Source organism: Urocitellus parryii, chromosome 2 (genome assembly GCF_045843805.1).
Source record: "Urocitellus parryii isolate mUroPar1 chromosome 2, mUroPar1.hap1, whole genome shotgun sequence".
Lineage (NCBI taxonomy): Eukaryota > Metazoa > Chordata > Mammalia > Rodentia > Sciuridae > Urocitellus > Urocitellus parryii.
This window is the reverse complement of record NC_135532.1, coordinates 189,577,697-189,592,790: the sequence shown is the minus strand read 5'-3', so window position 1 is coordinate 189,592,790 and position 15,094 is coordinate 189,577,697. Positions and strand designations below refer to the sequence as shown.

The window sequence follows — 15,094 nt, the reverse complement described above, 5'->3', positions numbered from 1 at the left end:
GGAGAAGGTGAGTCTCAATAACATAACTTATTTTGATGGAATAAACAAACATAACTCCACGGTCAATATGACATTGCATGGCAATTAGGATAGTCTAATGTTATTTATAGCATTAAAAATTACATTATAAACATATAAGGGATATAGTTATTAAGTAATGCAATGCTCTTAAATATATGCATGTCTGGATGAAATGTAGTGTCTAAAAATGTACTGTCTCCTTGGGAATCAGACACATAATCCACTGGCCTACAATTTTTCTGGAAATCCTATTTTGGAAATGTGAGAAGAGTCAACTTATAAGAAACAATCACCTCAAGATCCTCTGTTTTTTATTTATTTTTCTTAATCTGAAATGCTATTACTTAGCACAACAAACTACTTTTGAGCACTGTGCCTCTAAATGATTCTGGTTATTATCAAAACTCCAACCTACCCCCTCCAAAGATGAAAACTTTTCCATTTTTATGATGTTCAAAAAAATGTGCCACAGGCTTAGAAGCAATTTCAAAATTTGCATTCCCAAAATGTTTTAAGCAATGATCACATCATTAGGGTATGTGTTTTTTCTCAAACCAACTACTTTGAATGAAACAACAGTTTCCATGCATAAATTTCTGGTATGCTTTTTATAATCCTTTGTCTAGACTTAGTGTATGATTTTTAAACAAATTATCTATTATTCATTAATTCACCTAATCGTCCATTGATTCCTATTTTGTGTCAGTTATTGCGCAGAGGTCTGGAGATACAAAGATGAAAGGTGTAGCTGTTGCCTAAACTGAAATTGCTCATGGTGGTTGAAAGAGATAGTAAGGATGATAGTATATAAAGTGGGCCTCCTGGTTTAACTACATAGTGAATTGTGTTATTTCTCCAAGGAGCTAATATTCAACAATAAAAAAAAAAAGTAGAGAAGTAAACTATGAATTTTTCTCTAGTTTCAAAGGAGGCTGAAATGACAAAGAGGATTTGACCAAAACTAGTTCCATGAGTCTGAGCAAGCCACTGAGCCTTCTGGCCCTTTAGAAACTAAGGAATTTTGACTTGATTTCATCTCAGCGATCTCATCCAAAGCTATCATAATAAGCAACACACTGGAGCTCTAGACAGATTCACACTTAGATGTTTTTTACATTGGCTACCTCTTCTGATATTGCAGGACACTAGGGAAAAAAAAAGGAAAAAAAGAAAAAGAAAAGAAATCTACAGATCATTAAAAAAGAAAAAAAAACTACTTCATTTCTAGACAAAGGTCATCTAGCCCAACTCCTAGCAATTAGTTATGGTGCTTCCTATATTTATCTTCATATAAACAAGAAAGAAGAGGTCTTCAGAATCCTCCTACTCCAGTCCCCAAGGACAAGTGATTTGGCATACTAAAATGGTATCTCTTTAAGAAGAAAAGACACCTGTTGAGTTTAGGTCATTTTTTTTTTCCTCTACAAATATTAAGAGACAAGTGAAAAATAGTTCAGTTACCCCAGTTCAGACCACACTTATAAATTACTGGCACAAATCTGGTATCCACTGAAATATCTATAAATATGGCATTTATGAGTTGTTCTAGCAACAGCTGTTTGGATCTAATGGTTCGAAGCACTCTCAGGGTCTTCCTAAATGAGTAGTTAAAGCAGAAAAACAGCTGTTTAAAGAGGTGCATTTTGAAAGGCTCAGGGCAGAGCTTTGCCCAAAATTATTGCCTTCACTATCTTTGCCCAAGCCTGAAATTCAACAATTAGAGAGCCTCTGTTTCTTGAATTAAAATATTTTTCTGGAGATACCTTAAATTATTATCTATCAGCTGATGTATTCCTTTAGATAATAAAAAAAAAATAAGAGGTTAACTAGAAATAGGACCTGTGAGAATGAGATTCAAGTTAAGCACGCTGCTTTAAAATTATGCTCATCTCATTGATAAACTTGCTTAAGGATCTGCCCTAGGCATCATATGCATAATTGTTTTACTCTCATTGAAAATTCTCTTTTTATAGATGGATACAAGACAGAAATACACACACTACTCAGCGGGGTCAGCTTAGTGTCTCTTCTGAAGTATCCTGAAGAGATGCTGAGCAGAAGAGCAAGGTTCTTGCTCTGAACACCCACATTTCCCTTGCCATGGCTTGCTTCCCTGCCATCTTAAACTTTTTGAGATTTTACCAAGTGCTAGGTGAAGTAGGACTCCCTTGCATTTAGTCAAAGTATCTTTCACTTAAATTTCTAGGATCACCATGTGGGTGTATCTGGCTTGTTAGCCAACATATCCTCACTCCGCATGATAGATTTCAATCCTCCTCTTTCCATAATTATTGTAATCTCCATTCTAGTTGACTGCCAGAGCCAATAATTCAGTTATTTGAAAGTTTAACTTTTTCTCTATCTTTGAATTTTTCTGGCTAGGAAGTTGCTGGGAACGCAAAGCCATGGGACAGATTAATCTAAGTCTTTGTAGTCAAGTTAATTTGTGTAGTGTGGAATGGTAGAGGCTGCTTTTTCTCAAAGGAGTCCTGTATGAATTCTTATAAATCCACTTAAGTCTTTGCTTACAGTTGCAAGAAAATTAAATCCTCTGCCTTAAATAAGTTGACTGTATATTGAAACTATTTAAGTTATAATTGTATTCTTTCTTTTTAATGAATATAAACTTATGTTCAAATAGCAATGAAATACAAGGCACTTAAAACTGATTGTTAATGCCACTGCCTGTAATTTCTTTTCAATAAATAAATGTTCATTTGCTAAATGAATATTCTGTCTCATAGATAAAAGATGCAACATGGATAGTAAAATGAGCATAATACAAATGCTTGCAAAAGGCCTTTGGAATGCCTAAACTTAAAAAAGTACACTACCAAGGACTTGGAAAGAATCTCAAACTTCAAGGCCAAAAATCCACTGCATATTAATCTTCTTTATCAAAAAAAGTTGATTGGGGCACTAAAGACAAAAATAAGCCTATTGTGCAAGAGAGAGAGAGAGAGAGAGAGAGAGAGAGAGAGAGAGAGAGAGAGAGAGAGAATATATATATAAAAGACTGAGAGACCACATGGTATGGTGGAAAGATGCTACACTGAGGCAAGGGGATCTGGTGGCCTTGATTTTTTCTCCAATCAGCTTTTAAATCTCTAGCCAGGCATTTCAACTCTGTGAAAATGCATTTTCCCATATGCAAAAGGAGAGGGTGAAGTACTTTTTCCAGGGTTTTTCCATGACAAACAATCTCAGAGCAGTTTTATGACTTAACCAAGGTGGCAGAGTCCAGAGAAAGAGTTTGAAAAAAAACTCTACAAACTTATAACTGGAGCTTTGCTTCCCAAGGGAATTCTTTTAAGTGAAAGCACTCATGCAGATTCACCCAGCTGTTACCCTTGAAAAGCACAGAGTAAATATGTTCTGACTTTCACAAAGCCGGAAATGTGATTGTTAAAAACTTCTGAGCGTAATTAGAAATTTGGTGATTGTTTTCTGCTTTTGTCATCTCACTTATAAACTACTTAATTCTGAAAACTTTCCTTTAAGAATCTTCCTAATGTGAACATTATGAACATGGTGTAGGGTGGGTAGACAACAGACTGTCTGCATTTAAATGAGAAGTCCACGGGGTATGAAGGGAATCTATGATTTCATATCATTGCCTTCAATTTTTCCTGACACATATTTCGAAATTTTCTGTTGATTCCTACTGTCACTGCTGGTATACAAGTGCATTCCTTTCCACACACGTTCTGCAGTGTCATCAGCCTCCAGAGCATGTGCTAAGAAACACGAGTCAAGAGTTCTCCTGAGGAGATGTTAGGATGGATGAGTGAAGGCAATGATGAGATGGTGGGCATGGGGAATAGGTGACTTAGCATCTCTCAGAAATACCTGGCACTGTACAACTCACTGTAAGATATATGCATAGCATGTAATTTATAGGATTTAATTTACTCTTCAGACACTTACAAATTACTTTGATTCATGTAGCCTACCATATGCCTCCATAACAGATTATAGGACAGCCTAGGTGTGTGCAGCTTTCTATATTTTAAGACACTCACCAACAACATATAATATGTTCTATAAAAACCTAAACTTAAAATATCAGCTGTTAGGGGAAAGGCTGAGAATACACTTGCTTGGAAAATAAAGTTCTGTTAGTTCACAAAGAATGTTCAGTATATGATCATGCATTGAGAAAAAAGCATACCTATGCTTAAGATTCATTATAATGATAATTAACCATGTTGATATATTAATTTACAAGGACTTCACAACTAGGGGTATAGCTCAGTGGTAGATTACTTGTCTAGCATGTGTGAGGCAAAAACATCTCAGAGCTATGCAGAAATCAGTGCAAAGATACATTAGGACAACTGAATAAAAAAATATAAAACTTTAATGTTCTCTCTCCTAGCATTTTATAAATGACCATTAAACCTTCTTAATTACACTGTCAGGCTTTTTATTCCTTTCCTTTTTATTTCCTCAATAAATAAGTTTTTCAAGAGCACTAGGAGTTGAAGCCCCATTTTTTTGTCTCACAGGCAAGATGCTATTAGGGGTCACTTCCCATGTACGGTGAAAACAATCTTCTTGGACAATAATGATAAAACCTTATGGAATGCAAAAACAACCAAAATATGTATTCTCGGATGACTGCATTAGGGCCAAGTCAATATTAGTCCCACTTCACCCACGCACCGCATAGTCTAAAAATGCTGTCAGCCTGATAAGAATTTCCTGATTTACTCTTTTCTCCAATAGAAAATATAGGTCATCAAAATAAACTCTTGACAGTAAAAGAACAGTAGTTATACTTTCAAGTCTCTCTTTAGTTCCCTAGCCAGTCAAATGTCAAATAGGGGGGAAAAAAAAGAAAAAGAGAGAGAGAGAGAGAGAGAGAGAGAGAGAGAGAGAGAGAGAGAGATTTGAACAAGACATTTTAGTAAAAGCAACATGAAAATTCCAAGCACCCCTTTCAACTCAATTCTTATGATCAACTCAGCCAAACTTCTAGTTAAGCAATGTCTACAGGAGCTCAAATACAGTAGAAGTTGATCACAGTACAACATAAATGTAGACAACTCAGGTTTACAAAGATTTTTTTTTAAGTTCATTCTTCAGCTTGTTGATAGCTTTTAGTAAAAGAATGAATTAATTCCTCAAGGAAAACTAATTTTATGATTGGTAATTTGTAATTTTTCTAATAATGTATTGCATTTTCTAGCACAAATAAAGTATTACAATACTAATCCCTCTACAGAGGTTCACTGAATTAATTTCACAACTCTAGAAAAAGATCTTATTTGCAACTTCTAGCTCACCAGATTTTTTTAAGAGGGGGAACTATCTTTCTGAATATTTAATAAAGTTTGAGTCTGTTGCTTATCTACACTCCAACTGTTAACTGAAGTCCTCTAGAGTTTTCAGAGATGGAGGAAAAGAGCTTCATTCTAGACTGGATGTTAAAAATACCCAGGGTCTCCTTGCCTCACTTATCCCACTTGAACTCCCATAGGTTTCTCTATTACTGATATTTTGCTTATACCAAAGAAAAACAAATAGCTAAACTAAATGTTTTAATCTGTTCATCCTCAGTACAAATTACAAAATGTTTCCCCATCCTCTTCTTCAAAAGTAATTTCACCTTGAAATGCTGAAGCTGTTGTATAGTACAAATAAACAAATAAATAAATAATAGCAAGAAAGTAGGGCTTCTTCCTTTTTCACCCTATCTGGTACAAGTTAAGTTGGTTCTGTGTTGCAGATGAATCTGGGGCATGTACCCTTACAGAATCAGTTGAATTTTACAGCCCCTAAAATTTAAACAGAAAGTCATAGTTTCTTTCAAAAGAAACCTATCAATCCAGGAAAGGGACAGAAGAAGAAATATAAAAATTCGAGGTGCGGATTAACTGAAGGGTCAAGTATGTAGAGCCACAATAAAACATTTGTTTCCTAAGAAACAAAAGTCAAGGAAATCAGTAAATTCTGTCAGTGATAAAGCCCTAACCCCTAACCATATCTAGTTGCATTTAAGACCCTAAACCCCACAATCTGAGGAGGATCCTATTTTGGTACAGTCCCTTGACACGCACATGCATTTTTTAATGCAGTGCTAATTAAACCTTGTTGTGTTCAGTGAGTAATATCCAAGGACACCTAGTGTCTGATTCTACACAGCCCTAGTCTCCCTTCTAAACTAGATCATCTCCTGGTTCTGAGTCCCCCTTTAAGGACGCATTCAGTCGCCTAGCATGGTGGAAGCCCAGCTTCCAGGGACTCAAAATTACCTCTGGAATGGGGAACACACGTTTCAACAGACAAAACACTGTTAACAGGCTCTGTGCTTTGATGGAATTAGAAAATGAATGAAGAATCTTGACATCCCTGCCCTCTAAGTCACAGTCACAGAGAAAAGCTCTAAGTTATAGAAACATTCAATATAGGTTGCATTAGGCCAGTGTTCCACCCTAAAATTCCCCACAAAGTTCATGTCATGAGCTCACTGTTCAGGTAGCCTCTTATACCTCAGTGGCACACTTCGTTCTCCTAATCCCGAAAAACCTAGCTGGCACACTCTACCTTTCCAAAGAAACAAAATATTTGATTTAAAGGAAGTTTACTCACATAGTCCTAAGTCAGATGCCCTTGATGAGCTTCAGAGAACTGAGTCCTAAGAGTCAGGGTGGCTTTGAGGATCAGCCTCTGAGCTCCGGTGACAACAGCTCAATAAAGCCCCCAGCCAGGTAATGCCTCTTATCCCACCCATCCACCTGGCTGTTCTTCCCTCCCCAAGCCTCTCCTCCTATCTTCTGTTAGCTTTCTGCTCAGGGACGCTTCCGCAGGTCCCAGAGCATCCTCTGCGCCACCCGTCCCAGCCGGACGGGATGTCGCAGGAGTCCCAGACCGATACTCTCGGTGCCCCTCGCCCCCGCCCCCGGCAGGTTGCCTGCTCGGTGACTCACCTGCTGGCCAGGTTGGGGCGCCGAATGATAGCAGGCTGTGGGGCAGGTTGCAGCTGCCACAGGGTTGGGCAGATACTGGGGCGCTCCATACGGCTGGGGGTGATACATCACCTCCGCACAACTCATGGCAGCAGGGGCAGCGGCGGACCCCGAGTTGCAGCCGCCGCTTTACGCGCTGGCGCAAGGGGCGCCGCTGCCACCGCCGCAGCTGCTGCCTCTGTGGCTGCTCCAGCTGCTACTGCGGCGAAGGCGGGTCTTCGGCGGCCTCCGGCTCCGCGCCGGGAGCGAGCTCGGGAGGGGTTGGCAATCAGCGGCGGCCCATGCGCGGGCACCTTCATCTTCAACCCCTCCGGGTGCCCCCTTGCCCCCGCTTATATAGCGACTCCGGGACGCAGCCGCCCGCCCTGCAACGGGAGCATGACAGTGCTCGGTTCCGGAGAGGGCAGCGATGCCCAAGGCAGCAGCAGCCACAGACCTGGCCCGGGTTAGGTAGCCCTGGGGAGCCGGGACACTGGTTTGCATATACACAATGCACGCCCGGGGCTCGTCCTATCACCAGCGCTAGCTGCTGGGCGAGGACCGGGAGGCGGGGGCACTGAGAGAAGAAGGCTGGGGAGGAGGGGGAACGCTTCACCTCCCCAGGCTCTGACGCCGAGCTTTGCAAAGTTCCCTCAACTCTGTCTGCGGAGGGCGGGTCGCCCAGCAGGGGGACCCTGGGGAGGGCTGGCTGCGGATTGGAGCGAAGTTTGCAGCCCTCTCCGCCTCCCAGCATGGGATGGTGGTGGGAGGAGAATGGTATGCTAGAGGCTCCGCGCCCTCAGAGTTCCACGGGATCCCACCCTGTCTCTGTCACCTGGACACCAGAGTCAGAGCTTCGCAATTCCAAGAAGCTTTTACAGGGCGCATCAACTCAGACACTAGAACCAAATGGAGGTCAAATGTACAAAGAGGTAAAACCTCGCAGGCGCAAAATAAACTGAGATTAGTTCCAAACATTAAAAATACCCCGAAGTGAAAGTTAACATTATCCCAAGTGTTCACATGCCAAGAATGTAACACGGTTTTCTACAAGCAATTCCGCTTTAAATTTAATCTTCATGGTAAGACATTCCTGTGGGATGTGTACCTTTTCTGGCTCTTACCACCTGGTTTCCATAGAGCTCTAGGGGGAAAAAATTGATCAAACCCATTCAGCTACTATTTAAAGATGTATTGATTTGCAAGTGGCTTATAAATCCTCTCCAAAAAGAAGGAAAAAAAAATGTTTGTAGGAATATAATTGTTTTTCCGATATAATCAGTTTTAGAAAAGAATTATACATATTTTATAAATGAGCAAATCTAGTTCTGACCTTCACCTCTTTTATGACACACAGCGATCTCTTGTTTTTGATCTGTCCTTTCTCAGAAGAAAGTCAATTTGGATGTCAAATGAGCTGATTTTGTCATGGACTAAATAGCGTCCCTCACCAAAAATTCACAAATTGAAACCCCAGCCCCTAATATGATTGTATTTGAACATAGGCCTTTAAGGAGGCAATTAAGAAGTCATGGCTTTGGGACTTATTGGACAGACTGGTGTGCTTACAAGAGGAAGACACCTCACACTGATAGCTCTCTCTCTTCCCCCACCCCTCCACTGACAGAGAAGAAAGTCCATATGAAGAGTCAGTGCCAAGGCAGCTGTCTCTACAAGCCAGGAAGAAAAGCCTAACTTAAAATCAACACTGCAGGAGCATTTTGAATTTGTAACTTCCAGAACTGAGAGAAAATAAATTTTGTTGTTTAAATCACCCAGACTGTGTGTGGTATTTTTGTTATGCCAGACCCAGCATATCAATGTACATGTATAGTTCTAATATAGTGTTAATCTTTATATCCTCTCACACAAATGCACACACACAAAGGCATAAATTATACATAAACTATAAAATTGAATAGGAACTTTTTGCTATCCCATAACATCTCCTATTAATTCATTCATTTTATCATCCCTTGATTATTAAAAATATATTTATCAGAGACTTACACTGTTAGACTTTTAAATTATGCTTTTTGTAGCATTTTTATCAATAAAATAAATACAAATTTACTTCAACTGTTTATTACTGTATTTTCCCAAATTTACTCTCCTTGGTTATACCCCAGACTCATCTATTTGGATTCTTTCTAGACCACTCTACACAGGTGCTCCATAAGGACTTTGGTCATGATAGCACTGCTCTCCCCACACCCCAAATTGATCCTGCTTTCATGTCTATCCCAGATATTGAAACATCAGTGATCAACTATACCAGTAGACAACTTAGAATCTTCACACACTCCTTTCTTCTCCTCAGAGTCCCTACCTCCAGTCTTGGAGTCCAGTTGATCCCAAATCTTACATTGACGCTGACAAGCTGACAATCTCCTCTCCTTTCCTGACTCTTGTTGCTATGATCTTGAGTTTCTCAGTATCTCTTCCCCAGAATTCTGCAAGAGGCTCCTTGCTGATTTTCAGGCCTCATGCATAGATCCATTCTGAGCAATTTTTATTTATTCTTTTATGATCCAAACACAGCAAATCAAACAGAGCAATCAGCTTTTATCCCTTTAAAAAATCATAGTAGCTCCATAAAATCTGTCATTACTTTTTTTTTTTTAATCTTCCAATCATGGACTCTGCCTTTGTGACTACCATGTAGTCATCTGAATCAAGACCTCCCATTCTACGTAGGATCCATAGAATCTTCTACCACTATGTCTTTTTATAGGTGTGCAGAACATCTGATCCAACAGCCTACTTCCTGTCTTCTTCACTTGCTAATTCTTTCTTGCTCTTCAAGGAACTATTTTTTAGAAGATCCAGTGAAGGCTAGCCTTAATGCCTCTATTCTCAATAGACACTGCTCTTATTTTACTAATAATCAATTACTTGACTTGAAACTGCTTATGTGCTTGTCCTGACAATAACTGTTTGAGAGCTGAGATTGTGACTTCTACCTCTGAATCTCAACCCTATAAAGTGTGGCTTAATAAATATTCATTGAATAAATTATAAAAAGGAAGGAATAAAAAACATTTTAGAAGAATCTAAAAAATCCAAGCATATATGAAATCAATGAATGTTAAAACGGTGAACATGTTTCTGCTTTTCTCTCAAATAAGAGAATGAAAAGTTCCTGGTGGTAGAAAAAATTCAAGACCTAGAGGATAAAGTGACTGAATTCAAACACAAAGCTAGGACAGCCTCTCAAAACACTTAATAGCTCCAACTTTTTCTTCAGATAATATAATTAATTACATTTTTCCAATGATGTGTTTAATGTCTATCTCTCCTAGAATCTTGCAGAGATCATTTCTATCTTATTTACTACTACAATTAACATTTAGGAGGTTTCAAGTATATATTTGTTGATTGAGAAACCAGAACTAGATTAAAGATATGATATCCCCACTTGTGGTACTTTCCAAGTGCCCAAAGGTCTTGCAAATCTTCATTTTGTGACAAAGATATTGTTCTTAGGTCCTAAAGTCATGGACACAAATGTCTGGAAGTAATTGATAAAATCTTCCTACAATGTAATATCTTTTTTGATAGCTTCCCTTTTTATTGTTGAAAGAAGAAAATGAGAAAGTAAAGATAAATTTTGTCTAGAATTAGAATCTAGAGAATAATACATAGAAAAGAGAGAGAAAATATCTTGTCCAAGGCTGTAGTATTAGTTGTCTCCTTGGTAAAAATTAAGATAATTCCTGTTAGAACTAAGTTAGAATTCTGGTAGAAAAGGAGATATGTCTGACTTATCCAAGGATGTTAAGGGTTTTAGAATGGAAAAGAATCACAAGAGTCATTTAGTTTAAAACATCTTGTTTCATAGATAAGTGAACATATGGCCTGAGTAAGGTCTCATAATGGACTTGTGGTAGAACCAAAGCCCCAAGTCTCTTGAATCTTGATTCAATTTTCTTTCCATCATCACATGATAAGGATATATGAATAAACACCACATAATAAGGATATATGACTAAACACTTCTATTCACATTTATATTCACATTATAGATGTGTATGCATATTCATTTATGCAAATGCAAGCATGCATACATGAAGAAAAAAAAAGAGGTTTCCTATTACATTATCCTTTGGTCACCTTGGAATGTGTGGGCAAGAGTGCAGACCAGTTGCATTTAGCTGTGTATAATGAGTCACTCAGATCAGATAGTACTATCTGACCACTGCATTCATTGTCATCGCTATTATGTACAAGAGTCACAACTGCATGGAAAGAACAATGAAAGGTAATATGATTTTATGAACTTCTCAGCCAATGTTCCTCAAAGTTTGCCCTCTGGTATTTTCTTCTCTTTCTTTAGCACTACTTAGGTTCTCTTCTGATTGAATCTATATATGGAACCAAATCTTACCTGGTCTGATATTTATCCCTCTACTTTTTTCTATCCCAGTCACTGTAATACTAATAAAATACCCAAATGACCTGAAATGTCCCAATTCTTCAGATTCAGTAATTTACAGCCACTACATTTTAAGACCCCTCCTGCAAATTTTCCTAGAATCTTCCCAAATTTTATAGCTGGCATTTAATGAGGTGAACTTCCATTTACTTATTCATTTATTCATTTTAATTTGGAGAGGTAACTTGAACTAGATTTTCTTTTTTTAACTTTATTTTTTATTATATATTTTTTAGTTTTAGGTGGACACAATATCTTTTTAAAATTTTTATGTGGTACTGAGAATCAAACCCAGTGCCTCACGCATGCTAGGCGAGCACGCTACCATTGAGCCACATTCCCAGCCCTTGAACTGGATTTTCAATTATCTCTTGGGATAAGTTAGGGTCAAAAGTGGGGGAACTTCTTTTTTTGAGTGATGACAGCCAGCCTGCTTTCAGCTTAGGGTCCCAATGTAAGAAAACATAGAGGACCTGTAAATACATTTGCATGGCTATCCCAGGCTATATATCCAAATCCCCTCCCCACCTATTCCAGCCACTAAACAGCGACTTTGAGGCAATCTCTGGCCTAAGTTGAGCCCACTGATAAAACAGCCTGCTCTGGGCTCTGAGGATATGGATGTCCATCATTTGTGGAGAGGATCATCAGGTTATGAGTATAAAAACATGATTATTTTAGGCAGAAAAAATGATCTGCTAGAGTTTTCCATACTCTAATATCTGGAATCTATGAACACGTTATCTTACATAGCTAAGAGAGTTGAGATTATAGATGAAATGAAGATTGCTATGGAGAAAATTTTAAGATAGAAAGATAATTATGATTATCAGGGTGGGCCCAATGTCATCCTAAGGGTTCTTAAAAAAAAAAAAAAAAAAAAAAAAAGAGGTAGGAGAGAGAGGAGTCACTCTCACATTGATACGAAAAAGGTAAAAGACTCCATAGGTCATTGCCAACTTTGAAGGCAGAAAGAAGGGAGTCAAAAGCAGAGGAAGAGAGGCAGTCAACTGAAGCAGGACAGGGAGGAAAATGGAGTCCTCTAGATCTCCAGAAATGCATGCAACCTTGCTGACATCAGTAACAAGCTGAAGGTTGGAATTTCTGACAAGGTATGAACGTAAGATAATAGATGTGCTTTGTTTAAAATCACTATGTTTGTGGTTACTGGTTATGGCAACAATCGGAAAATGATACAATAGTTTCATGGGTCAAGGGTCACTAGAAAGGAGGGCTCTAGAGGAGAAAATTCCCTTGGTCCTTCAGTGTTCCATGAGGAGATGCACAATGGGAAGGTGGTTAGTGAGAGGGACTCTGAATCTCAGAGACCAGGGAGGGATTCTGATTGCCTGGATCTTAAGGTAGTACCAATGCAATAGAAAATAAAATATGAATTCAAAATGTATAGGCAAATAAGAGCTTTTTATTTTGTGTCCTTCACATCCCCTGCCTTAAACGGTCTTCTTCAATGCCCACAACTTCATGGTACTTATGCATATCCTCTTAACATTTGTCACCTCCTGTTTATTTCACCAGTCTCAAATCTTTAACATTTAACTTTTGTTCACTTTTTTCCTTTTCACAACACTCTTCTGCCCCATCTCACCACCAAAAGTCAGTAAGATCATTGGTAATTCACATGTTAAAAAATATAAAGTTGATTATTTAAACCTCATCCTATTTGATACTTCATAATGTTTGATATGGTGGATTAATCTCTCCTTAAATTTCTTCTCCTGGCATCTGTTTTTGACATCCTCCTCTTTTAATCTGTTTTCCTCTACTCTGAAATTCTTTCTGCTTTCTTTGTTCACTACCTAAACTTTAAATATAGAGTTCCATAATGCATATGGTCCTTTCTCATCTTATTCTATACTCTCATCCTAAGAGATCTCATGCATCTTTGAATCACCCCTATATACAATAACTTAGAAAATTAACCTCCCACCCAGATGGTTCCTCAGACCAGATGGCTTGAAGAGATGCTTCCCTATGGGGGTTCTGAAATCGATAAATAAGAGCAAATATAATCATGCGTGGCCCAAAGGAATATTTTGTTTTATATGTTTATTTTATATATATGTAATATTATATATAATAATATACTATAAATTATTACTTATGCATATTTGTATGTATTATAATATAAAAATGTACTGGGATTGAACCCAGGGGCACTTTAGCACTAAGTTACATCCCCAGTTCTTTTTAATTTTTATTTTGAGACAGGATCTCACTAAGTTGCTGCAGCTAACCTCAAACTTGTGATCATCTTATCTCAGCCTCTGGAGTCTCTGGGATTAAAGACATATGCCATCACACCCAAATGTTTATTTTATTACAATTTGCTATTGAAAGTTTTCCCAATCCCTTACAAAGAGTTAAATACACTAATACTGTGTATCAATAAATTTCACATGGATTCTAACATTGAAAAGACTTTATTTTCTGTGGTTGACGACCACCAGATGAAATATTGGTTCATGTTTAGAAGCCATTTTTAAAGATATACACTATTTAAAAAATGCTAATGCTAAAATCTCATTCAGCTTGGCAATACACATAATGTAGGAGAGACATGGGAGAGTTTAGATGACTCAAGGAATGACAGACTCACATCTCCCACATTAATTTTATTCTCTGTTGGGTTCAATGTTGACTACATTGCTTCTTTATCATAAATTTTATCTCCCCATCCTCTTATATATATTTCATTTCAGAATGGGGATAGTAATATTAATAGGGCTTCTCTGTAGATTGATAAATAATGTAGATAAGACTCATAGTGTGGAATATCACCCATGTTGAAACATTTGTTTGTTTTTCTGTTAAAATAACTACCTTGGAAAGTTATGGAATAGACCAAGGTCTAGAATCGTGGGGGCAACAAAAACCTTTTTTAAAAGTATAATTTGGGAATCATTTTAAAGAGTTCTGATTGAACTGTTCACAAGCACGCTATTTAGTTTTGTCAATTAAAAATAATCTAAGGTTTCAGACTTGTGAGTAATGCATGTCACATTCCTACTATGTTTTGCATTATTCTATTCTCTCCAGCCTGGTAAGATTTAATAGGCAAGCTTGTAATTGTCTTTTAAAACCCATGCAAGTATTTCTTAGACAGTACTTCTTGCAGAGATTATAATTGTACTCTGATTCAAGATGATATATTTTATCCTGATAATTTTTAACAGTAGTAAAGTGGTCCCTGCTTTTATTAATTCCTCTTGTAATGTTGTAGTATTGAACTCCAAAGTGCTAGTTACAAACTGAAGAGCTCATCTGAAGACTCAGAGGCTGGGATTTCATCTGTAGCAATTAGTAATAAAGATGCTCTTAATTCTCATAGTTCGATTTGTTTACTGAATAGTGAGACTAAATATATATTGTTGACCCAAAAGACACATAGCAATTGTCATCCCTTACTTCACACAGCACCTCATTCATTGGAAACCCAGCCAGCATTTGTTACAATCTATCACTACCTCTAACCCTTGAAGGTATTCCTGAGCCACAAAGGATGCTCTCTCTGTTGAGTGCCTTTTTGTTGTTTTGTTTTCTGTGTTGCTTTTGTAGTCTTCACTGGAGTTGCAGAATTTCATGGCTCTTAAGATCTAGTGTACTTTGTAGATATTTGATAACAAAGGAATCCAAGTTGGGAAATAATTAAGTGGAAAGAAAAAAAAAA

At 37.8% G+C, this 15,094-nt stretch overlaps 1 protein-coding gene across 2 annotated transcripts in view; it reads right to left on the bottom strand.

The window, feature by feature from the left end:
* Positions 1–7,092, bottom strand: part of Vgll3 (vestigial like family member 3) — a 44,335-nt gene extending 37,243 nt beyond the window's left edge. For both annotated transcript variants that reach the window (XM_026394006.2, XM_026394007.2), the window contains exon 1: positions 6,954–7,092. In XM_026394006.2, coding sequence (XP_026249791.1) covers positions 6,954–7,079 — 126 coding nt within the window. In that variant the 5' untranslated portion in view covers positions 7,080–7,092. The remainder of the gene's footprint in view (positions 1–6,953) is intronic.
* Between the last annotated feature and the right edge of the window lie 8,002 nt (positions 7,093–15,094).